The sequence below is a fragment of the Rhipicephalus microplus genome, chromosome 2 (assembly GCF_043290135.1).
Source record: "Rhipicephalus microplus isolate Deutch F79 chromosome 2, USDA_Rmic, whole genome shotgun sequence".
In the NCBI taxonomy this organism is placed as follows: domain Eukaryota; kingdom Metazoa; phylum Arthropoda; class Arachnida; order Ixodida; family Ixodidae; genus Rhipicephalus; species Rhipicephalus microplus.
In genome coordinates, this window is record NC_134701.1 from 188228911 (window position 1) to 188253334 (window position 24424).

The 24424-nt window shown below is 43.4% G+C and overlaps 2 protein-coding genes across 4 annotated transcripts; one reads left to right on the top strand and one right to left on the bottom strand.

Moving 5' to 3' along the window:
- The first annotated feature begins 46 nt into the window (after positions 1–46).
- Positions 47–19178, top strand: LOC119170548 (transmembrane 7 superfamily member 3). 2 transcript variants are annotated; one of them, XM_037421739.2, is made up of 10 exons: positions 47–240; positions 2103–2447; positions 7019–7296; positions 10665–10851; positions 13057–13143; positions 13219–13299; positions 14629–14781; positions 14867–14964; positions 15585–15747; positions 17573–19178. In XM_037421739.2, the coding sequence occupies exons 1-10, from the start codon at positions 180–182 to the stop codon at positions 17806–17808; spliced, it is 1689 nt and encodes a 562-aa protein (XP_037277636.2). In that variant the 5' UTR covers positions 47–179; the 3' UTR covers positions 17809–19178. The 2 variants fall into 2 exon arrangements, with proteins under 2 accessions (XP_037277636.2, XP_075743261.1); XM_075887146.1 differs by lacking the exon at positions 47–240 and adding an exon at positions 659–957.
- On the bottom strand, positions 19085–24073 carry LOC142796458 (uncharacterized). 2 transcript variants are annotated; one of them, XM_075887151.1, is made up of 3 exons: positions 23554–24073; positions 22574–22776; positions 19085–20755 (listed from the first exon to the last, which is right to left on the bottom strand). In XM_075887151.1, exons 1-3 carry the CDS (start codon positions 23580–23582, stop codon positions 20661–20663), a joined length of 327 nt encoding a protein of 108 aa, XP_075743266.1. In that variant the 5' UTR covers positions 23583–24073; the 3' UTR covers positions 19085–20660. The 2 variants fall into 2 exon arrangements, with proteins under 2 accessions (XP_075743266.1, XP_075743265.1); XM_075887150.1 differs by having other exon boundaries at positions 22574–24073.
- Between the last annotated feature and the right edge of the window lie 351 nt (positions 24074–24424).

The window sequence follows — 24424 nt, forward strand, 5'->3', positions numbered from 1 at the left end:
GTTGTTTTGCAGTTTTATGCATACAAAACTGAAGCTATGACTTAGCGGCTCACCTATCGAGCGCGCTCAGCCGCGGGGATGTGTGTAGTGCCTGTTGTGAAAGATGAGTGGCTTTCGCGCAGTCATATTAAATGGTGCTAATTGACGTAGATAAACTTTGTTTGTGAATTTTTGGCAAGATGAAGCCCACTGTGATCGCGTTGTGCTTTCTGTGTCTCTTCCACGATGGAGAGTCTAAAGGTAAACAGCTCTCGAGTGTGGTACAACGCCATAGGTCGGTTTCCCGCGAGTGATCTTTTATCTCTGTGCCAGTTGAAGTTGGTCTTGAAAGGAAAAAAAAAAACTGATTTGTGAAGTACCCGATTTTTTGTAATTTATACGCAGATTAAGTCATCCATAAGTGAGAAAGGCAGTGACACAAAAAGTTTATTACCGGTTTAATCTTTTTGTTATGACTTTCCATTCTTTATTTCTCTCGCTGTTTGTTTACATGCCGTTTCTTTTCTCTCTCTTCTTTTAATGTTGCATAATGTTTACATTTTCCTTTGAAATCGGTACTATTGTCGATCCCCCTCGTGGGTATGAGCCAGTTCTCCTTAAGCGGCAAAACGAAACAAAGGTGCGTTTCGACCGAAGGGGCGTTTCGACCGATGACATCACAAGTCAAGTCCGACGTGTGGTGTGCTTAGTGCTACAGTAATTCACACTCATTTAACGTCGCATTTCATCTTGCAGGCGCAAACGCGTGCTCAGCGAGGCATAATCAGCTGAGATAACGAGTTAGCACCTTGCCTTTGACGCCGCATCCGGTTCACAGTGTCCTAACTTTATCTCCGACTCATTAGTGTCTACCTGCAAAACGTTCGTGCGGCAGCGATTGTCCGTATTATCTGATAAGCTCACTGTAGGTCATGCCGAAAAAAAAGAACGAAGCGCATCGTGGAATCAACAATGCCGGTAATTCCCTCCGTGTCGATCGAGTGTACGATAGCGCAATCGAATGTGTGTCATGTCCTTTGCTGATGATGCGGTCGTTGGCGTAGGGGGGTTAAGGGAGGGGGGTTGCTATGACTTGTGAACTCGCCTTTATCAGTGCGATTGACGCCGTAGGGTGCCCTAGATATCACTTATTAAGTTGTACAACAGCTGTCGTTAAGGGTATGTCAGAACCGACCTAAAATTGCTCAGTCATCGCTGATACTATCCGAAGCACGATCATAACAGGCTAGATGCCTAGACTTTTTGCCTAAACACAGTAACTAGCCGACAAAGTACTGGGGTTTAAATTGTTTTCTTCATAAATTTATTACAAATTTTCTGTTGGCAAGCAATATCGCTTTTCGGCGACCATATATTTTCTTTTCTATCGTCAAAGAACAAAGATACACAAGAAGATGCTGGTGAAAAGTGTATAACGGGAAGAACTCATGTGCTCGATCCTACTCACTGCTTAATGTCGTTATAGGCCCGCAGTTCTGTATATAAAGTGCGAATAGTTTTCGAAAACACAGCAAGATGTCATGCTAGTCATAGACCATAGACCTTCTTTTAATCAACATACTCAGTACACAAAGTGGTCTCAGTCTTGCGAATTTGAGGTCTCCTCCTGTAACTACATATCTGATATGTAATGTATCACAACATGGTGCTTCGAATAAGTAAATCTTGAATCGCCTTTGTTGTCTTAATGCATAGTGTACAAATGACGTCACAGACAGGTCTTCAACACTGGGTACCCAGACAGGGTAGTCACTGTGACTTTGTATCTCATTAGGTTGGGTCAGTGCAGGGGAGGACTTGCAGTCGTTTGGTCCCCCATTCTTTTGTGCTGCCCACCAGCCTTCTTCTGTTCACCAGCTGCGCAAAGAGTGAACACAAAGGAATGCAATGGGCACTAACACTAATTCGACGTCGCAGTTTCTTTCTCTGCACGTTCGAGTATGAGTGCACATGGCGTCTAATCCAGCAGGTACCCAGACATGGCTGCCACGGTGACGTCAGTGCACACTATCTATATACAAAAGAGGCGGCATGATTCTTTGTTTGTGCAAATATCACCAGTATTACCCCGACTTACCCTCAACCCCCGTTTCTCGTTGCAGGTGAACTGAATGCGTCTAAGGAAATTGGTGTCGATGTGTCGAGTGGTTTGAGGACGTACCTTGTGAGGACTTCATTACCCGGACGATCAGTGACACCATTTCGTGCGTACGGCATACCATCGGATGCAACCTATTTGCTCTTCCAAGCACACTCGCAAAATGCACCTGTGACTATTGCGTACAGTGCCAAGACACCTCCCGACACAACAGCGAGTGATACGGGAACCAACACTGGCTTGGTTGTCATGCTCAAAGCATGGGATACGGACAGCACAACCTACGTCCACAATTCAAATATCGACAATGTCACTGTGCTTCTCGTGGTGTCCTTGCACGGCTCGAAAGGTATTCAGTTGGTCTGCATTTCTTGTGTATTTCGCTTTTCATGCATGAATTAGAAGACATAAAATCTGCATCAAGTCAAGTTTATTGGCTAAAGCTGTTTGAATTATGTGGTAAGATTGTTACTGCCAAAATTTTGACACCTTCGAAAGAAAGAAAAAAATTAAGTGCTTGCACAAGACGCTCAGTGCTCAACACAGCGATGCATGGGCCCACGGACACTCTTGCAACCCACTGACTGACACATCTAGCCTCAAATTTGTGGCTTCTTTCTTGGAAGTACGCATTTAAGGATGCACCATGACTCTCGACACAATCGGGCTCAGCCAGTCTATGCACTGTAGTACAGAGGTTGCCCGCATTGTCTCCGTTCTTAGGCGTGGCTTAGCCAGCGCGCATGTATGGCTTGGGCAGGTGGTGTGCAATCTGGTCATTAATCGATACGATGCTAGCTTCTTTTTTTATATCTTCTCTCTCTACTTCTTTCTCTCTCCTTCATTAATGTTCTCAATGTCTTTTTTTTTTCATGTTGCTCACTCTTTGTTTGCTACGCTTTACTGTGTCCCCTCCTTCTTCCCCTCCTTCTCACATTCACTTCCCTTTCGCACCCCCTTGCTACATTATACTACACAAGGCTGTACTGCGCTAGTGTGCCTTAATGGCTGAGGGATTAGGAAACTTGCCTTCGAATCAAAAATGTGCAGGTCCGAATACCGCCTCATGAAGAAGAACAACAAAACTTTATTTTGAGGGAAGGGGTAGAATAGGGGTTCTAGGAGCATGTTGGTTGGGGCCCCAAGTCCAGGGCACCACTGGCTTGCACCGCTCATCTAACATTTCTCAGAAGCACTAATTGCACCTTTGGGTCCGGGCTAGCAAGTTGTGCCTCCCACCCCTCTAAAAAAAAATAAACTGATTGGACCTAACTTAGCCGAGAGCTTAGCTTTAGCTCGAGATTTGACGAACCGTGCGGAGCGTCAACCTCCCGCGATCCAGTCCCATTTAATGGCCCCTCATGCAGAATTTTTTAAACTGAAAAACTGTTTAGTAAATTGTTTCCTATGTGTCGAGCACAAAAAAGCCATGATGATTTTGACGGGTCTGTGCCACTTTGTGGCATATCAAAAAAACATCATAAACAAGTATGTGCCACAGAAATTGATCAGATAAATCCCACAATTCGCCCCATTAGTAACCTAAATACTGTGATACTGCAACCTAAATACTGTCTGGGCTCTGCGCAGCTAAGTGCAGACTTCGATCCATTTTTTTTTAAGAGCAAAGCTGTTTAGCAAATCCTTCCCTGCGTGTCAATGCAGAAAACTATCATTATCACAAATGCGTATATGCCAAATAAATTGGGAAACTCCTACTACCCAACACTGGTCCGCTAAAAACGAAGAAGGCAACAAATGGCTGCAAAGCTAGAGCAGTGAGCTAAAGAACCAGAATACATACAAGAGAATTCTAGGGAGCGTGCAAGGCAGCGGCAGCTGAGAAGACCCCCGAAGCAATGGAAGGTCTATGCAAATGTGCTCGTGTCGTGTCTGCGGTTCAACTTGAACCTCTCTGCACTGAGAATCGACATCAAAATAACCTATCATCACTTATCTAAAGCTTAGCAATAACCCAGAAGCTGCATCACTTCACAAAGGCCTAGAAGCAATCAGATTAGTCTTCAGAATCATCCACTTTTTCTGTTTCAAACCTTGTGTGGCTTACTGCAAGTCGCGATTTTTTTTTTCTGCAAGAATTTTCTGGTTCTCTTACTTCATACTATTCTGTCTCTCTGTACTTATTCTCACACCCGTTAGGGTTATTGCAGGCCACACCACAACGTTGAGTTATGGGATTGGCCCAAACTCTGTGGCATATACCTGTTTACGGTGGTAATAGTAGATGAGTCGATATTTTAAATCAGGGCTGGCTTAAGTGGTCTTGCAATTAACAGCGCTACAAATAAGTACCTCCAGCGCTTACTTAAATACTGCAATTATACAAAACACCAAAAAGTATGAAATGCAAACAGTGAGTATAACAATTATTTTGATTACACCAGTGAAATTAATGCATTGGTTAATAGTAAGGATAACTGATAAAAAATGTGGACAAAACTGAAAGCATGTCAACAAGTATGATAACAAAAGTAATATGGTTAATCAACCTGACGTATTACATATATTGATTCATTGTCAAGGGAAAAGACTGCAGTAATACGTTCAAAGTGTCGTACAGATGTTGACATATAACTAGAAAAGTCAGATATGTCAGTTCATTTATGAAGGAAACTTTCTGCATGCAGTGAATGAATAAATATGGTGCCAATATCTTATTTGAAAATTGAATGATTTCACACTTCGCTGTGGTCTTATTTGAAATTTTAATTATTTCAATATTACAATGCCAGAGAAGAGGGTTTTATACGTACCTTATGGCTACCTAAGCATTCTCAAATTATGAATGGTAATCTGCCACTAACCCTCAAGAAGAAGGTATATAACAGCTGCATCACGCCAGTACTTGCCTGCGGAGCACAAACTTGGAGGCTCACTAAGGGGATTTAGCTTAAATTGAGGACGACACAGCGAGCGATGGAAAGGAAAGTGATTGGTGTAACCTTAAAGGAGTGCTGACACAAAATTTCGGGGCCGAGATAGCCTGCGGGGTCGATTCTCGTGAACATTCGTATATAATCTACAAGATATCAACAGAGAATATAGCTTGGAAGGAATTTTAAATTGATATCGAAATTTGCGCGAGCGACCGACTCCATAGCGCTATAGACACCCTCGGAGGGGATACCGAGGTGACCTCCTACTTCCCTCACGTCACCATGCTGCGGTCAACAAAACAAGTTATGATGATGTCATAGCCGCCTTTTTTCTTTTGCCGTGTTAGTTCCCGAAGTCTATATTTCTCGGCGGCTGGTTGCGAGTGTGCGGCCGTGGCGCACACTTAGAAAGTTTTGTGTTTGGGAACATTTCAGTCCCGTTTCCTGTTCGAAAGTAATTCTTGATGCGGACCGTGCGGAAGTGCGTCACAGTTTTGTGTGCTGACAAGGTCAAGAACTGCAGGTGCTAGGTGGCGACAGTGAAGGGCCTATAATTAATTATCTGTCGTGTGCTGCTGCAAACGATGTGTTGTGTCATGAATAACAGGCCCCCAGCAACGCATTGTAGCAGAAAAACGCGAGGCCAAGGTTTTTGTGTCAGTACCCCTTTAAGTGACAAGAAGAGAGCAGAGTGTGTCAGGGAACAAACCGGGGTTAAATATTTGAAATCAAGAAGAATAAATAGACATGGGCCGGGCACGCAGCACGTAGCTGGTCATTAAAGGTAACTCACTGAATTCCCAGAAAAGGCAAACGCACGAAAGGGAAAGTTTGGTGGGCCGATGAGATTAAAAATTTGCGGGTATAACGTGGCAACGAAAAGCACAAGACCAGGTTGATTCGCAGATCATGGGAGAGGCCTTTGCCCTGCAGTGGGTGTAGTCAGTCTGATGATGATGATAATGATGGCTGGAAAAAGAATGCTAGTATTATATTCCCTCTTCTGGGAATTATGATTGACTGTTGCAAAACAGCTCATATTTACACAACATAACTTTATGGCACTCGATGTTACTATCCCTAGGGAAAAAAATTAGGCAATGCATTGTTTTGTGCATTTTATGACTAGGTTTAATTAGCATGTAATTATATATCTAATTATGTTGCCATGAGTTGTGCTACATATTTTGCATAAAAAATTATCATTCAGCTCAAGATGCATACCTAGCTAGTTTTTTTTTTTTTTCATTGTGTTGATTTTGTGCCAAGAAAAATAATACTCGTGACTTTGGTCCTGAAACGTGGCACATTGAATGATAGTAGAGCAGGGTATTGTCTCCAGCAATAAAACGATAAATGAAGCTGAATGAGTGCTGGTTGTTCACTCAAGAAGCATATACAAATATGCACACTGCGTTTTAAGGCATATGAGTAAAACATGCGGCAGTTTATGTGTTCAGTTGTGCACACCACTGCTGAAGGGAATATAATGTGGCATAGTGCTGTTGCATGAACACCAGGGTCATAGCCAGGACAGAGGGGGCACCCACGAAATGTGACAACATTCCTCCGAAATTTCTATCCACCAAGATATTTGGTATCATGCATGTGTGTGTGTACATGCATGTGAAGTGTGTACCCATACGATCAACGTATTTTTACCAGACCCAGTATTCCTCTTCACCGCAGTAATCACTGGCTGTGATATCAGCCACTCCATAAATGCATTCACATATAAGAAAAAAAAGGCCAATGGCTTCCACCTTCAAGTCATTTGAGGTGAATACATTGGACCATCGTAGTTTATTTTTAATTGCTTTTAATTTACTGAGGACTTCAATGGATGGGGATTTGAAACATATCAGCGAGTCTAAGGCTAGTGGCTGCTGTTTGTAGCTATCGAGCTGTGGGGATCCGCGTCACTGAAGCCTGTATCTTTTTTCTGTGTTCATTTCATCTGTTAAACTTTATTTTTAAGTTTTTAAATAAATTATTTTTTCCGCGTGCGCTGTGTTGTTGCCAGACCCTGTGCCAGGCGGCTGCAACATGGAGTTCCCCGTTGAAGTGTCACCCTTTCTCCGACTCGTGATGAAGACCACAGAACTGGCCGTGGAGTTTCAACATGCCAGCGGCGGTGTGCCCCGTGAGGCCCAAGCACCTAAGTGCAGTCGGAACTTACCGTTTTTTCGTTACGATTTGTATGTCTACTACCTTGACCAGTGGGACCTCTCAGAAGAGCACTACCTGGAGGCCGTCTCTAAAATGCTGGACCCTTCTTCAGTGAAAAGCAATGCACACCAGGTATGTAGCTCCAAAGCTTGTTATCATGAGAAGGAGAAGGCTCATACAGGACGGTCACCCTAGCGCACCCCCCAAATTCGGAGGGAGGTCGGTGTTACACTGAGGACAAATAATAAAAAATTAAGCATTTTTTCAAGGACTTCAACAAGTAGCCCCCCAGCCCAGGAAAAAATTCCTGGCTACTGGCTTTATCATAAGCATTTCAAGATGTTGCCGTAAAATGTCAAAACAAGCAAGCGCTTGCTCGGTCCAAGAGTGAAGTTCGAGATGATAGCGGGGAGCTGCTAAAAACAAAAAAATGCCCATCACAGTTCCAAATGAAATGCTTTATTTATAAAGCATTTTATCAACAACATTAGATAAGCATTCAGCGTGCTCATTTCTGCAGGTTTTTCTCACAAGTGATGCTTGAAAAAAAAATGTGGCCACAAAGTAGAAGGGGGGGCACTTGTTTAGGTGGGGGCTCTTTCTTGGCATATTACGGTACTTTCACAAACTTTTGGAACAGCGAAGACTTGCAGTGAGACCTTCTACATATTTTATGCAAAGAAAATAGTTTGAATATTATTTCAGTGGCCCCTAGTACAATATTGCTGGATTTCCCATTCTTCAGGGGCTATGCACAACACGACTGTAAAACCCCATTTCATAGATCATTTGCAATGCTGTGTTAGCTAAGGAGACTTCTGGCAGTAAATGAATTCACGCCGAGAAATAGCTCAAGGATTTTACCACCTGTAATGTGAGCTTTTTTTTTTAAACTGAGTAATAAATGAAGGTGCTTTCTGCCTTAGAAATAAACAAACCCTATTATTTATAAGGTTGTAAATAGGTTGTTTTCGGCACTTATCATGTCATTGTTTTCATATCATGGCCTCTGCAATTAATTCCGGCAGTGTGTAGCCACAGCCAATCGCGGAGGCCACATTTACAATGACAAAATTCAAGCATTGAATATGAGGGCTTACACATTTTGCTAACAGAAGAAGTTAGATTTCATTGTGCTGCACCTAATGTATGAAATGGGATGGAGACCTTTTCACAGACGTCGGCCTGGGCACCGCTATAGTCCTCAGTCCTCTCTGAGCTGCAATAAATTGGCGTGACTACCCCCCCCCCCCCCCCCCCCAAGAAAAAAATTGCACTGCCCAGGCTGTGACATCAGCCTTTATGAACATGCACGCAGCCCCACATGATGGTGTTTTTTTTTTTTCTCTCTGGTGAAAAGGTTTATAGAAACTATTTTGTTTCTCCTATGTAAAGTATTCCGGGAATTTTATTGAAGCATTCAACTTCTTTTTCTGTTTGCCATTTGTACACATAAAGCTCGTTATTACAAAATTGCATTTTACACAAAAATAACTCAGTTATACACGAAAATTTGTCATAGAGGTATATTCCTAACACTGTGTCAATTGCTGACTATTGTTCTTTTACTTTACTATGACAAATATTTTGTTAAAAATGGGTTCGGTATATCAAGGTTTAAGCACAGTAGTTCTTATTTGGTTTAGTGAGCATGCATAGCATCAATTGTCTCAAAGAGCCATTTTCAAATTGTTTTATATTTATTTGTGGTAGACTGCTTTGCAGCGTCACATATTGGTAGTAGTTGCCCCACTAAAACGAGCCAGCAAAACAAACTATGTTTTCATTGTCCTGTTATTGCTGATATGGAGGCTCAGCCACAAATTTTTATTTGTGGCTGAGCCTCTACATGTTCCAAACTCTGTGGAAACAGGCGTGCTACACAAACCTTCCTATTCCAACTCCTTGTCCATTTCATTGCTTCGTCTTGTCTACTGACGTCATTTTAACGAAATACTGTGCCACAAAGGTAACATTGAGCAAATTCCACAAATACGTTTTTTGAAAATGGAAACTGTCATGTTCCACCAATAATTTTGAGAGAGTCCTTTCACCTTTTAAGTACTCCAAGAGTTCTTTGCCCTTATTTAACATGCTCTTGCAAGTCCAACTGTTTACCGCTTTGCTCATGTTGCGCATTCATTTAACATTGTGGGTGGGTTGGTTGGTGAAGTGACTGTATTGAAAAGTGGTGTACATCTTGATGTCACCTGAATACCAGGTGCCATTTTTTCATTAATTTGAGAACATATATTTTTTTTATTTGGTAGTTTTCTTGGTTTTTTGATTATTTGTAGCTTCAGGCTGCTCTTGGAGATATGGTAATACCGTAAGGCTTTGTAAATTGGAAGTCACTGCAACTGTGAAAAATTGTCGAATTGAGCAGGTTTTCGGAATAACAGAACATACAAAAAGTGGGATGCAAGGAAATTGAAATTATTCCAAGTAATCAGGGCTGCGTTTGCTGTGCCGCCTAGTTTGCGGCTCCAAGGGTAATATTTTCCAGCAATACTTGGTCATAATCTCGCCGTAAACAAGGGGGATAGCCGGGCCTTGCTTCTGCCACTACAAAATAGAAAAAAAGATGTGTTGTGATAAACTGAAATGTGCGCCTGCAAAAAACAAGACATTGCCGAAACACTGTAGTGACACGCAGGCAGCACGTCGCCTGCTCTTCGTTGCGTTAGCACATCATGATGCAATCATTTGCCCATTATTTCTGGTAAAATAAAAAATTTGTTAATCAACAGAAATGCGCAATGGCTTTTGGCTGGAAAACATGATCATTGAAGCTTTCGAACCTAGTTTTTGAAATAGGTGTTGCAAGCAAGAACTCCGCCAGCAGTGCAAATGTGCTAATTGCTGGAGCAAAGGGAACTCGTAGGCTCGTATACATGATGAATTCCACCAGACTGTCCTTTATTAATTTCTTTAAATTTCGAAAAAGAACAGGTAAGTTATGACGCGCTGACGTTGCAAGAAGCATGCGACAAGCTGCCTGTGCGCCGTTGCTGCGTTGCAGTGGAGCACGTCGTTTTCTCCAGGGGCACATTTCAGTTGATATTGGAGTTGTTTTAATATATATATAATTTTATTTTTCATGCTGGAAGTAGTGAGGCTGGAGTGCTTCAGCTGCCAATCATTAGTATTACTATAGTACATTGCCTAGTGGCTCTCAAGGGCTGTAGCTTCTGTGGATTTGCAACAAAATTAGGATTGGGAATCGGCACACTGCATCGAATGTTTTCGAATTAACCAGACTGGTGATGACCGCCGTTTAAAATTATCCACTCAAACTTACATACAAAAATAGGGACCACGGAAATACTTCAAATTAAGTGGGATTTCAAGATAACCGAATTCGAATAATGAGGTTTTACTGCATTTTCTATTCATAACGGTAGCATAAAAACAAGATTTAGCTTTTCTTTAACTCTGCCTTTAAATTACTTCTTTATCAATATTCATTTCTTGCATGCTGTTTCTTTCAAATTTCAAAGGTGAAAGCTTACCGTGAAAACCCAAAGACCAGGGCGCTGTTCCTGACTTACCCCGGGGAAGGTGCAGTGTATTCCGTAATCGTGGAGCAGGTGACCTGGGATGGCACAGTTCATGAGGCTGCCTACGTGCCAGTTGCCACGTACGGCTGCTTGTGGTACTCACAGTCCCAAACGTGCCGGCGACTTGGTAAGTGTAGAGAGCACACTTTGTAGGTGTGAAGGCTGCTGTGTACTGGGAGTTGAGCATCTAACTTCCTATGATCTCTTTGATTATGTCAACTCATTGTTGTGTGAACCTCTCCAGCTGCCCAAATTATTGGTGGAGACACATTCTGAATTAGAACTCAGTCTGGATAGTTACCAAAATTAGGATGTCATAATCTGTTGATGTTATGTTTCGTCAGAAGCACAGTTATATAACACATTTAATGTGCCGCGCTTCTTGATTCCATACCGAATTATGGTCACATGCAGCTGCTACAGAAGTCTATAGAGGACTCTGTCCAGGTGACTGAAGCACATCAACCGCTCGCCTCCATGACTAAAAAAACCTCCCGCTCAGGCACCTGGCAAAGTTCTTGGACAGCCATTTGGCTAACAATGTCATCCTGGAATATGCACTCATTGGTGCAGGCATTGTGTGCATCCACCTTTGAGGAGAAAATGCCGTGGACTTGTAGGCTTGTATTAGACTATAGTATGCTGTAGTTAAATTGTATAGTGCCGCTTTTATTTTTTGTGTTTGTTATTGTTTGCCCTGTCATGTTACTGTAATGGTAAATTTTTTATGCAAAGTGGCACTTCTTGATCAATCTATATGTACAGTCCCCTAGATGTGTCAGATTCTAATTCAGGAAGAAAGTGCAAATTTAAGGGCTAGTTTTTTTTTGTTAGACAAATTAATAATGTGCAACTACATATGAGAAATATTAATCAGTTCTCATCAATAGGTGCTAATTGAGTGTGTTATGTGTTTTTTTTTTTTTCAGTAGTGAAGCATGCTGGTCTGTGTAATCATATTGTGGTTTCGGCTTATAGAACCCCCAGTTTAATTTTCTTTTTCTTTTTTATGCTAGTATGTTAAGACGATGTACATGCTATTATTCCACCACAAACATATGATCTTTGCTAGCTCAATAGTGCATCTGCACCTGTTGTTTTGCGCTAAAATGATTTGTGCTCTGCGTAGCCAGTTCATATTGTGGCCTTGATTGTGTGCTATCAAAATTTAGGATTATCCATAGTCATTCCTAGCTACTTTAGTGACGATGAGCACCTAATATTTTTATCAGCATAACTGGGCGTTTTTTTCTGAATGCCGAAATAAAAAAATACTATGCATAATTAAGAAGGAACATTTTCTTTGAATAACTATTTTACGCTGAAAGGATCCCCAGTTTAATCATTGCAGCTCACCTAAAGGTGTTGGCTTATGCAGATGTTTATCTAAGTTACCAAAAGGACTTTAATAATACTAATTTGCCTTTGCAGTCTAGGTAAGGAGAAAGTAAAGAAAGACAAAGTGGGAGTAATATTCAAGGTGCTGTCAGGTGTTCAGCAAGTGATTCACTATAATGCAAGCTCCGTAGCATATGCCTGTTTTTCTTTTCACTATGTTCTAGCTCCAGTTTTGGTTGCATCCACTCTACCACTCCTTGCCACATTTTACAATCTCATTGACCACTTGGATGCACACAATTCACTGTTGTTTTTTAATTTAGGGTTTTTAAATATATGGTGTGTTGTCAAACTAATTTAGCATAGACCATGACCTTAGATTTGGCTATGTCTTCAATGTTCATAGAAGGCTTTTTATGGCTTGAAAATATTCTTCAATTCATGTTGTCAATGAAATGTTAGCTGTAGAATCCTCTGTCAAGCAACATGGCATTTTCTACAGCGTTAGTCACATGCACAAAGCCTTAAACTCCTGAATATTTTTCTGTTTGACCAATATTTTTGCTCATTTGTTTTAACTGTGTACTACTACATCTACTCTATTAAATTCAGCCTCTTTTTTTAATTTAGCTTCTTTTTTATTTCCCACTTTCTTTAGTTGAAACTGCAACCACTGACTACTTGCAGGTGACAAATAGTACTGCCAGTCTACTTTTGCAAATTTTATTGGCAGTTTCACCTAGTTGTGCTGACCATAGTGTGCGTGCTTTTTGCATGGCCCTATATCATACGATGCTTACAGTGCTACCAAGAAAGTTCGTTGTTCGTTGGTCATAGTTAGACGGTTACTACTTTCTTTTTTCCGCTTAAAAAAGCCTTTCTGCTGAAGCAGCGATTGAAGGCTTACCCAAATGTGTGCACTGAACTTGATGTTCGATGAGAACACATTGAGTCTTCATATTAAAATTGTCACATATTTTTTAATACCATCCAGAGAGTGCCTGGAGTTTGGTGGTTGCACTGCTGTTAAGCCTTGCAGGCCTCATCATCTGCTTCAGGGGTCATCGATTCTTTTCGTTTCGTAAGTGTGCATCCTCATCGACGCACTAGCAAGATGTGTCCCAAAGATGTAACTGAACATTTCATTTTCTTCCAGAGATGTTCTTCTTTGGCTTCCTCGCATTTTCTTTAATAAGCTTTATGGTCTTCATTGCTATAACAAGGGCGCCTGCACGTGGTAAGTATCCATATTATTTGTTATTGTGATTCTCATCAAGCACAATTGCATTAACTGCCTTTTACTGGTTAATGTCATGGTGCAAATTACACAATATGATTTGCCATGTTTTGTATGTGAAGATATCTCTCTGAAATTAGGCTTAATAATCTGCGAACCATTTGTTTGCAAGTAATACGGGCTCGATTGAGAAGTATCTCTTGTAACAAGGAGAGTACGCTGTCGCTAAACAAATTAATGGAAAGATGCAATTATGAAAGTAGAACCATTAAAATAAAGCAAATGGTTTGAGAAGTAGAACTGACATCTATCATTTTCGTAGCCTAAAGCTACACAAGAGATTCATATGATTTTTTCAGAAAGAAAGCTTGTTATTTAAGACAAGATTTTTCTTCGTCTATATTCAAATTCGGTACCTGTGCTTTTTTTTTGTGTGTGTGTTGGTCAATCTCTATTCATCATTGTCGAAGCTAACAACTGCGCAATGAAAGTCGAAAAGGGAAAGAATAGACTTAACAATGTGTGATAACTATATTATAATTTATTGCATTTGAAATTACCGATATGACAATAATATTCTAATGAATCAAAACAAAGAAGAGAAGGCAGAAAGGCGATCTAAGACATTTTGTCACCACCTTTCAGTCACAGCTTGAGTGCAAAGGAATAGCTAGGAAAAGCAGTCCATGTTGACAAGAAGTTGGCCATATAGAGTGATGAGGTTGGATTTGGCAGGTACAAAGAGCTTTTGCTTAGTGTAGGCATAGAGCAAGAGTAGCTCTCTGTGAAAGGTCTTTGTTTTGAAGTGTACTCAAGTAAATAGGGTTAAAGCAGAGTGATGTTTTTGAGCTATTGCAGCTTTTTTGCTTATGATAAAGTTCTGTTTAATAAACACAGCCCTCACATTTTTGCTGAGTTCTTATCTTTGAACAGTTAAATGCTTTTTTTTTCTTCTGTGCCATGGGACCATATACTGTATTTACTTGATTATAACATGACAATGATTCTAACGTGAGGGATCACTTTTCATTGCATCCAGGGAAGAAAGAATTAAGCAAAAATAACATGATAATGTGCATCATTCCACTCTTTACATAACTTGAACTTCGATATTCAGTTGTGACAGCTGGTCGACTTCTGGGAGGAAAAAATCTCGAAAAAAACTCTCATTGCATTTGAATGAATACAGTGAGCCTTACTTGAACCTCTGAGCTAAGTCAAGGCTTAAAGTTCATTAATGATATTTACACTGCTACGTACTGCCGACTTAACTTTAACAGCAAAGCACCAATATTGTGTGTGTGTGTCCGCTCACTTGTAAATGCGCAGATGGACTCCTTGCTGCCTTGCTTGGAGGGGCGCTTGGTGGATTGATATGGACGGCCGTCTGGTGGCTGTTTGCCATCCCTGTACTGTCTATATCATTGTCGGGACTCACCCTTGGTTTTCTGGTTGCTGCTACTCTTCTCTTCACCCCTCTAGGCATGTGCTCCTCCATTAGTAATTCGGTTACGCCTATCGCACCCACTTTCACGGCTGCTAATGGGTGCCACTTGCTTTCGTGTAGGTGAAGTAGCATTTCTTCAGAGCAGCCTGAGTTACTGGGTCTTCATCAGCTGCTTTATGCTGCTGCCAGCTCTGCTGTTGCTTCCACAGGCCAAGGTGGTGAGTACTCATTCCGCACAAAGGGCTCGAGAGTAAATGATGAATGCAAAGTCAAATAAATGCTGAGAATCGCAGTAAAGCGATTGTACCTTGTACTTAGTCTCACTGCTTAGTGTATCAAGTACTTGTTTACGAGTTTGCAGCAAACGACCGGCAGCTTACATCACACTATTACATATCCTAACATATTTACCATTCTTGTTATAGTTTCAGCATTTTTAGAAGTATTGGCACTGCCAAGGCGTGTAACTTGAGTTCATCATAGCTTTGCAACCTTTCACAGGTTTAACACATTGTACCAGGTCAGCAGGGCATTTTCTCCAATGCCTGTTTCATTGTTACCAACAGCCGTTTCACTTGAGCTATATCATCTGCAGCCAAAATTTTGCACAACGCTTCTACACTTTGTTTCTCCAAACTGCATCATGGGCATGGAAATTATGAAATGCTTACACTTGGAAAAGAACTGCCTATGGTGAAGGAAGGGTCCATAAATGCTTTACTATAGACAACACTGCTGTAATATAGATAGGTGTCACTAGGCTTTGTTTTATGCCCTGGAGATTATCCGCTATATCTGAAGTTTTTTTTTTATGTCCCTTTTATTTTTTATTTTGTAGTTGAGTGTGGTGTCTTGCTCCTTGGTTGGTGGCTACTGCACCATCTTAGCAGCAGACCAGTACTTGGGCACATCACTGTCCTATGTGGTGCTGAATGTTGTGCGACGATCCTTGATTCCGGGTGGCTACCAGGCCAGCAACACAGTTCCCTTCCAACTGAATGGTGGGTCAGTTTAATCAAAAAGTGTATATTTTCATGTTTTTATAGTGATATTCACGTTTGCTGATTTTCAAAATGTTCAATTGTGCATTTAAAATACATGTAATCCTCGTGGTGCTATGGTTATTAGATACCTGACAGCAAAAGTTTTCCTTGGTACTTTTTTGCAGTAACTTGTAGCTTTGAGTATAGTAATGCCGAAATTGAATGTTAAATACTGTGATGCATTATATTTTACGTATTTATTAGTGCTAGCATCGTTAATTCAGAGCGATTTTGCATAAGTACCAAAGGCCTGCCTAAATACAGTAAGAAACAAGTGTTCCACAGTGGGCCAGCTCCTGAGGGTATGTGTGTTGAAACTTAATTGATACTGAATGTGCCATTCTCAAACAGGGGGATTTGCGAGTGGTGAAAAATGGAACTATGTGTGTGCTTCGAGTGTGTCCCCCTCATAAGTAAGAAAAGCATTTCTGGCATGGGCTGCCAAAACCACCTTGAGAGCATCTAACAAGAAAGCAAGAGGGGTGACGAGCAATAGCCCTCGCTGGGTGCCAGTCTGGGTACTATGCGTGTCCTGCAAATGTGCTCCGACACCAACAATACTTGCTTGACCTCCGCAACGTTATGCGAGGGCCCTTGTCTACGTCCAACTACAGAGATTGTCGATTGGATTTGAATACTTTGATGAGCATGCACCCTTACTGTAAAACTATTTTAAAATATCCTATGAGCAATGGTTGCTACTAATAATTGGTCAGAAGTGGCCCCGCATGCTGGTTCATTCAAAGAACACAAGCACCTCAGTTTCCAAATTTTCTGTCAGTAGTCCTTTAAGAGGATGCTCTGAGCAGCGCTTTCGCATTGTAGCTTCAGCAATCAAAAGACGAACTACTGCTTCTCATAAGGTGCTAATTGTGTGATGAGATATTGAGGCCGTAAAACCAAAAACCCTTGCATTGTTAATGTATCCCACTTACGACGAACCACAGATGCAACTCTCTAAGTGCATATTCAAATGCAATAGAAAAATAATAGCCGACATCCGACTGCCTTGCTGCTCGTTTTTACCAGCATTTGGGATAAGTCGTGTTTACGCCATGTGTGACTGCAAGGTATAGTTAGCCCCAAGGAGCTAAAATTTAATGCTCGAGTGAAATTGTTGACGGCACGCCTTTGCAAGACAGTATCTGCCTGTTGCAAGCACCATGTAGCGCCTCATCGTGTTTCCATACTCATAATACTTTGCTGCTTACACTCATACAAAGTGCAGCTAACTGTAGTCCTTTTATTGTAAGACGCCCATGAAAATTCTATTAGGCACACAAAATTGGCTATCTGCAAGTGTTCAGTACAAAAATAGTAAAGCTTGTATTGAAATGGTTAGGAATTGGTATATTTTTCTTTATGTGTATTTTTAAACTATATATATTTATTTTTTAAACTATACTGTACAGCCAGCAACAATGTATGCCCTCACTAGTTTATAAAGGGTGGCTTAGCGCCTGTGTTTGCGAGCGCAAAAGTTTTTTCTTTCAATAGAAGTTTTAAATGTTGGAGAATGGTTCAATCTGTGGCATTAGGCCTCTCGATTTTCAATGCTGTTTTATCTCGTTGATATAATGCATTAGAGTGCCGACAGTACTGGCAGGTGCTGGACAAATGGTAACTTTTGGTTTTGTGTCGTAGTTGCTTCATACATACTAGTACAGCTTTTCTTTCTCCGTGAAGGACAGTTAAAAGATGAAACTTATGCATTAGTAGCTTGTGGATCTAGGGGATCTTGAAATATTCATTGTAAGGAGGGTGTGTTTGGCATGAATCGCAGACGTCCTGCTCTCCATGACTTGGGCCGCGCTCTTCGCGCTGGGCACAGTGCTGCAACTATGGTCCGAGCGTGGCAGGGCGCCCTTCCCCCAGTCGCCGTACCACAAGTGGATACGAGATCGCAGCTCTGCAGGCCAGCCTCTGTTGGCGACGACGCAGCTCCCTCCACCCACATACGGCAGCATAGTTGGCAATGCGCCCCCCTATGAACCACCGCCTAGCTACAACTCTTATTGATTAAGGCAAGGCTTTTCCTCATAGGTGCTGTTGCATCCTTCATCGAAAGCCCGTATCTCTAAAGCATTCCTCCACTCAACACCCAACCACAAATCATGGGATGTGGAGGGCAGCGCTGCTACTTGAGTGAAGTAGGCCCCGCACTTGAGCAATGCTCGTCACTGGTTAACATTTTATTCTGGCGCTAAGCATCATCTTGAAGGCATGGAAGTGAAAGTGCGCTTATGTGGCAAGTTCTTCCCATTATAATTGTGTAACAACAGTGTTGAAGCGTGGGCCATCGTAGACCAGTTGCCCACCTCAAGGACTCGAGAAGAGATCAAATGATCTTTTTCATTTGCGGATACGACATTTAGCCTTTCCGGCGGGACGTGAAGATACCACAGCATATGCCCGAGTGACAGAACACGTCGCCATTACTTGTGTACTATATGGCTATATTTTACACTGCACTAGTCAGAACGGTTGCAAGTATTTGTATGTTTGTAATGGAATGAGTGTAGTCAAATGTTTGAGACTCATGAAATAGTACTGTTGCATGTAACACCACGCGAGCGCATGGCCACCGGCACTGCAAAGTAGTATCGTAGTGCTAATAGTGACGTGATTTCTAGTTATTAGGAGATGGTTTGGCTGTTCCTGCAAGTGCGCTTCGGCTCCATTAGCTTTCAACAATAAATAACTTCAAAAGTAACATTGTGGGTGGAAGCAAGCAAGTGAGGGCAATGCACACTCGCAGGAAAAGCTTACTTCTCTCCCTAATAACTAAAAAGTATGCAAGGATCAGCGCCACTGCATAACTTTGTAGTGTGGTCAGCGTATGGTGTCGCTCATACAGAGCGCAATAACCTTTACACCTTGCAGCTATGAGGTGCCACCTTTTCTTATCTCTCCCTGAGAAGGAGCTGGCTTATCATGTCGCATGAAAATTTATGTGCCAGATAAGAATCGGAATATAATTTTGATCACATTGTGTATGGTGACAGTAATAATATACTGTTTGTTGATGCTGATTACATGACACTCATCATTTTTCTTGCCAAATTCAGCCCGAATTCTTTTCTTCCTTTGAGCTTTGTTCCACTCGTGTTTTTAATATGGAGTTGGGAAGTAGGGTCACCACACAACTGTTTGATTAAGCAGGCATGGCACCAAGAAGCTGTACCGTGTGTCTGGTGTGCACCTGAGACAAGCTGCAGTAGCTCAATCTGTGGCCTCATGCCTCCTGATTTCCAATGCTGATGGAGATAGTGTGACAGCAGAAGGCATCTCAGAATGACGCTCACTGTTTTCTTTTATTTTTTTCTTGTCTTTACCGAAAACTCTTTGGGATGAGCTATAATAAAAGTATGCCTCTTGACATTCCTAAAGTGTGTGCCTATTTTGTTCTTCAGTACAGTTCTGTACACGCTCTCCAAAACATCACTTTCGAAGGTCCACATAGATGACACAAAAGAACAAGCTGCCGATATGGTGTGCAAATTAATGCTACCATCTCGAGCCATCTCTGGCAACACTGCAAACATTCTGGCATTTCAGATGTGCGAGGGAAAGGAAACAGAAAAGACGCCACAACTGCACTGCTTTAAATGCAAACAACCAAACAAAAACTTCACTGTGGTGCCACATTGGAATGAGGGCAGTGTAGCGAGTATTTCATTCACTCGCCTATGAGAGCACACATATTGTCAGTTGGACTGCATTTGCAATGTCAACACAGTGTTGTGTGCGCAGGTTAGTGACGGATGGGTTGTGTTTGCACTGCCCGAGAAACTTGTCATCGAGAATTCTTGGCCTAGGAAGACGAGCTGCTGCTTGATTGCAATGACGACATTGACAACAACCGAGACAGCCCATTTAGAGGATAGTAGATGGAGTAGTCAAGTGACACGTTAAGAACAACAAAAAGAAAGAACTGGGGCGCTCACAAGTGTGGTCGACTAGAACAAAGGTCCTTATATTCAGTAGCGATCTCGGTAGCTCTTGCCAGCATCGACTGGTCTTGTCGTCCAATGCGGCTGCGACGAGCGGCGGTCGAGGCACACGTGTTTGGAGTGTTCATGACACGCGTTGAAGACTACAGCAAGTGAAGGCAGCAGAGTTGCTTTGTGATCGTTTGTGCAGTTACTTCTTGCCAGCACATGTTCCATTGCCAATACATATTCACAACACATAGCAACACAACCATTGCCAGCACATGTTCCACTTTGACCATGTGCTTGCTTTATCATCACAAATTGTTATAGTAGTGCTAAACCGCACGTGTTCAATGCATGAGTGCATTGCTGCAAACTTTGCCTTTCATGCCGATATATAGATCAGGGGAAGGCTGGCTTACAGTCTGTAGAGAGCCGTTCAGCGATGGCATTCAAATGCCCATCTTATTTGTAGCCTTGAGAAATTTGGCGATATTGAGCATCAGTGCCAAGAACATTCACAGATTCCAAAGTGCTGCTCGAAAAGGCTTGACTTTAGCGCAACATTTTATGCCTTGCCATACTGAACCCTGTAATGTTTACAGAAAGCTGGTCATGGGTGGTCATTGAAGGGAAAAGAATAGGGGTCTGCTATTTGAGCAACTGCACACACCTTCACAAAACATGGCCACTGCTTCACACTTCTGCAAGAAGGAGCACGCACCTTTCCTGCACGGTTCATCAGAGTTCTGCTGTGCGCTGCTGGCAAGGATTCGTGCGGACTAGAAGAGTGAAGCCAAGCTTCCTTTGTGGGCGCATGTAGCGCGACTAGTCCTTGTTGGCGCAAGTGGCCGGGAAGTGGTCCTGGAGGTTGGCGTACGACCTGCTACCCTTGGCGAGGCTCAGGTCGGTCGGGTACCCAACCATGGGCCATTGTCACTGCAGTCGGGGCCAATAGTTGGACGGCACCGAGAGGTCGGTTGTTTGGCCAGGGACTTGCACTGGCACCGTCACGCCTGGAGAGATGACACCTGCGCATAGCGAAAGACAGCAATGACATATGCTCGAGACCACCGAGAACCACTGATTCTGCAGTGGTGCATAGGTATGTTGATGCATTGCAGCAGCTTGTACAAGCTAGCCAGAGAGAGCTCACAGATGCAGGTGCATGTTTCACAAACAGTATGCAGGCACCGAACTGTAGGAAATGCCGTATTCATTCGCATAGCAGTCGCATTCCCGTAGTCATCACACCCTGAATTTGTCGCATTGACAAAAGTGAGGACGCCACCAATTCGCCGTTTAGCAAGGCGGCTGACTACAAGAGAGAGACGAATGCAAGAATGCCTTTCAAGGATAGTATGCGTTTGAGCGTAGAGAAAGTGCAGTTGCCATGCAGTGCCCTGCGTCATTTGTCTAGCAGTTACATTAGATGCACTAAAGTCCCTAGGTCTAGGTACATTAATATGCACCATATCTCAAAACAGGCCATGTTTGTTAAGAACTCGGGGCTGCAGTGAAATCTGCGGGATTGATGGTTGGTGCTAAGCTCCCTAGATGAAAAAAGTTGGTGCGCATTGCCTGCGCTCTCCCGGCGATAGTCGCCGTGCGTTTAGCACACGACTCGATGACGCAGGGCTTTGCTGCGAGATAGCGCAAGGCGTTCGACTTATTTCGCTGCTCCTCTGAGCCTTTCGGTAGGTGTCTTCCCTTCGTCACCCTGTGACCAGATGCAGTGATCTGATCGAAGGTGCAATTTGCTCTCTCTCCGCGATTCCAGTTCCTAACCTCTTATATTGATAAAACGAGTATACCGTTTATACCATAACAAACGTAGACGTGTGATACATAAGCATCGGCAGGATCCTGTATAGAGGGGGGGGGGGGGTGCAACTCGTGTTTCATCGCGCTGAGGTAGAAGGAAGTAGTGTAGCTTGTGTAGTAATGTAGTGAAGTGAAAGCCTGCGGCGAGAACGCGCCCGAGAACACAAGCGGGACAGTGTTTCCCCGGTCGCGAAAGCAATCGGCTGCCGCGTGTCGGTCGTCTAGACGGGGCCTCGCGACTTCTTCAGTTGTACCCCACAATGGGTTTCGATAGCATTTAAGAGCAATTACATAATTCTAGCCGTTTGGCCAGCATGGTAATGCACAATATGTATTCTCTTTGCAGTACTGATTCGCGCTGTCGTCTGGGAGTGTAAAAAATTTCTTAGCATGCAACTTCCTGATGGTGCGACCACGCTTGTCGTAACTTGAAGCAATGTTCATGTCGCAAATGGCGCCTATACACCGAAAGTTTCGCCGCCATTGCACGTGCGACATTAACTATAATGGGCTTTATGGTCGGGCACCCTGTCCCGTCATAAAAGCTTTGGAGCACTATATAATCCTTGTGAAGGGCCAGTGGTTGCAGTCATGAGTAGTGCGCGTAGTTTCAACACCTGTCGATCAGGGTGAAGCCTTACGCCAGTGCCGTCAGTGCTCGAGTCGGCGAGCCGACTTCAATCGTATACATGCACCCTCATTTTCCGAACAGGCAACATGAGCGATGGTATGACTGCTCTATACGCAGCTCACGACCGGAAGACCTACTCTGAATCATGCGCTGAGCCGTATAGGGTCGCCGACATACAAGCGCTTTTGGCCACCTAAAGTGACCTGAGGGCACATCTTCCTCTTCCCTGGCCCCTTCCAGACCTGACCCATTTCATGGCGTCAATAAAGCGTTTTCTCTTCCTCCTGGCGAAGGCGTGCTAAAGCATAGAGTGCACTCATGGATGTCGCCTCAACGCAATGGCGTGACACCTGGTGGGCTGCACTAAAGAAAAGCAGAAATTCACAGGACCTACCTGCGGCACCATGAGGGCTGGCCCCGCTGACTGCGTACGTGGCGGGATGCCCTCCTGCGATGCCCCCCTGGCCAGCCGGGTTGGCAGAGGCCCTGGAGTAGGCGCCTAGGCCGAGGGTGTCGTGCAGCATGTACGAATATGAGGCCGCATCCCGGTGTTGTTGCTGCAGGCACGGTCCCGATCCCATACCGGCGGCCATCGGGCTGCGTGATTGCAAAGGATGGGCGATAGACACCATATATTCTATGGGTAATACAGTACATATTGGTCGCGTTTTACGTGTTTGTCACGCATGGTGGACGTCCCTAAAGATACTCTATACGGAGACAGTTTCGCTATGTAACAAAACAGAATAATGCAACATCGCGTTACACAAGCCAGCCTAGTGCCCCATTCTTGCCAAGAACAGAATCATGGAATGGCAAAATGGTTCGCTACCTCCCTCTACCCCTTTTATTTCCGTTCGGTTGAAACTTAGCTCCAGGGTGAACACAAAACTACACTCCGAGTCATTTAGGTGCGCTTATAAACCAGTTATTCTCTGATTATAGGCAGAGAAAAAGCAATTGCCTGCCTTGTGTTTTCTGAACGCCCAGTTCGCAGAGAGAAACGTAAATTGTTGATATTGTGAAGTAAATATACTACTATGGGCCGTCTTCATTCCTTTACATTTCGCAAGTTCAACGGTGAATAAATGTCTATCTGGTATAAACATGCATGAATTCGGTCAAGCTGGCTCCAGGATAATGAAAAGTTTCGGTTCGGTTCCGCTTCAACCCAAGATATCGGCCGAATTCTGAATTGCTCAGAACGCTTGCGTCTTTTATATCTTTGGCTGTCTATGCGTTTCTAAGCACCGCGTGTGCAGGGCGTGGGCGTAAACCTGGAAAGCTGCGCATGCATGCCCAAGTGAGACATTAGGCCTCGCAACCAGTCATTCTAATCATATGCGTTCCACAGTGTGTCGGGACCAGTATTACCTGTAGGAGTCCTGCATGGCTGCGGCCATGGGCTGGCTGAGTCCCGGGTACCCCGCCAGCGGACCGGCGAGTCTTCCGTGCACGGGTCCCCCACCGACGGCGGCGCTGGACTCCGCGGCACGACGCTGGCTGCGCAGCTTCTCCTCGCGCCGCCACTTGGCCCGCCGATTGGAAAACCAGACCTGATGCCGTCAGCTTAACGAGGACCACCGCCATGCAACCCCCACCCCGACACAGCATGCACCCGCCCCATATTCACCGCTCCTTTCGCATAAAGAGAAACATTTCATCTGTCTAGATGCTTATTGATAATACTTTGAGAGCGTTATTGCCGGTTATTTTATTCGAAAGAACACATTCATCAGATTTATAAAAAGTGCGTCACGGCTGTAGAGGCTCGATATGGAGCTTGTGGGAAAGATCAGCAACAGATAAGCCAGAAGTTCACTAACAGATCAACAGGAGTTCCAGCTAGGCAACAACAAACATGCCGACACGCTGCACCATATCGGACTAAACGTCGAAGTACTTCATCAGCAAGATCAGACTGAATCGCCAATAAATAAGCATTCACAGTGTGACGTCCCCGAAGGCCTGCCACATGCTCCGTGTGATTGCAAGTGATACACAACCAAAAGCGGGATGCGAGGTTAGAACTGCGGCATATTCTTGGCCCATGACAAAGCACAACGCGGGCACAATGCGCCACAAATGAACTGTTGAAGTGTGTGTGTGTGTGTGTGTGTGTGTGTGTGTGTGTGTGTGTGTGTGTGTGTGTGTGTGTGTGTGTGTTGTGTGTGTGTGTGTTTTCGGATGTATGAAAGTAGAGGCATAATGGCTAGGTAGATGCGATCAGTAAAACTGTTAGTTG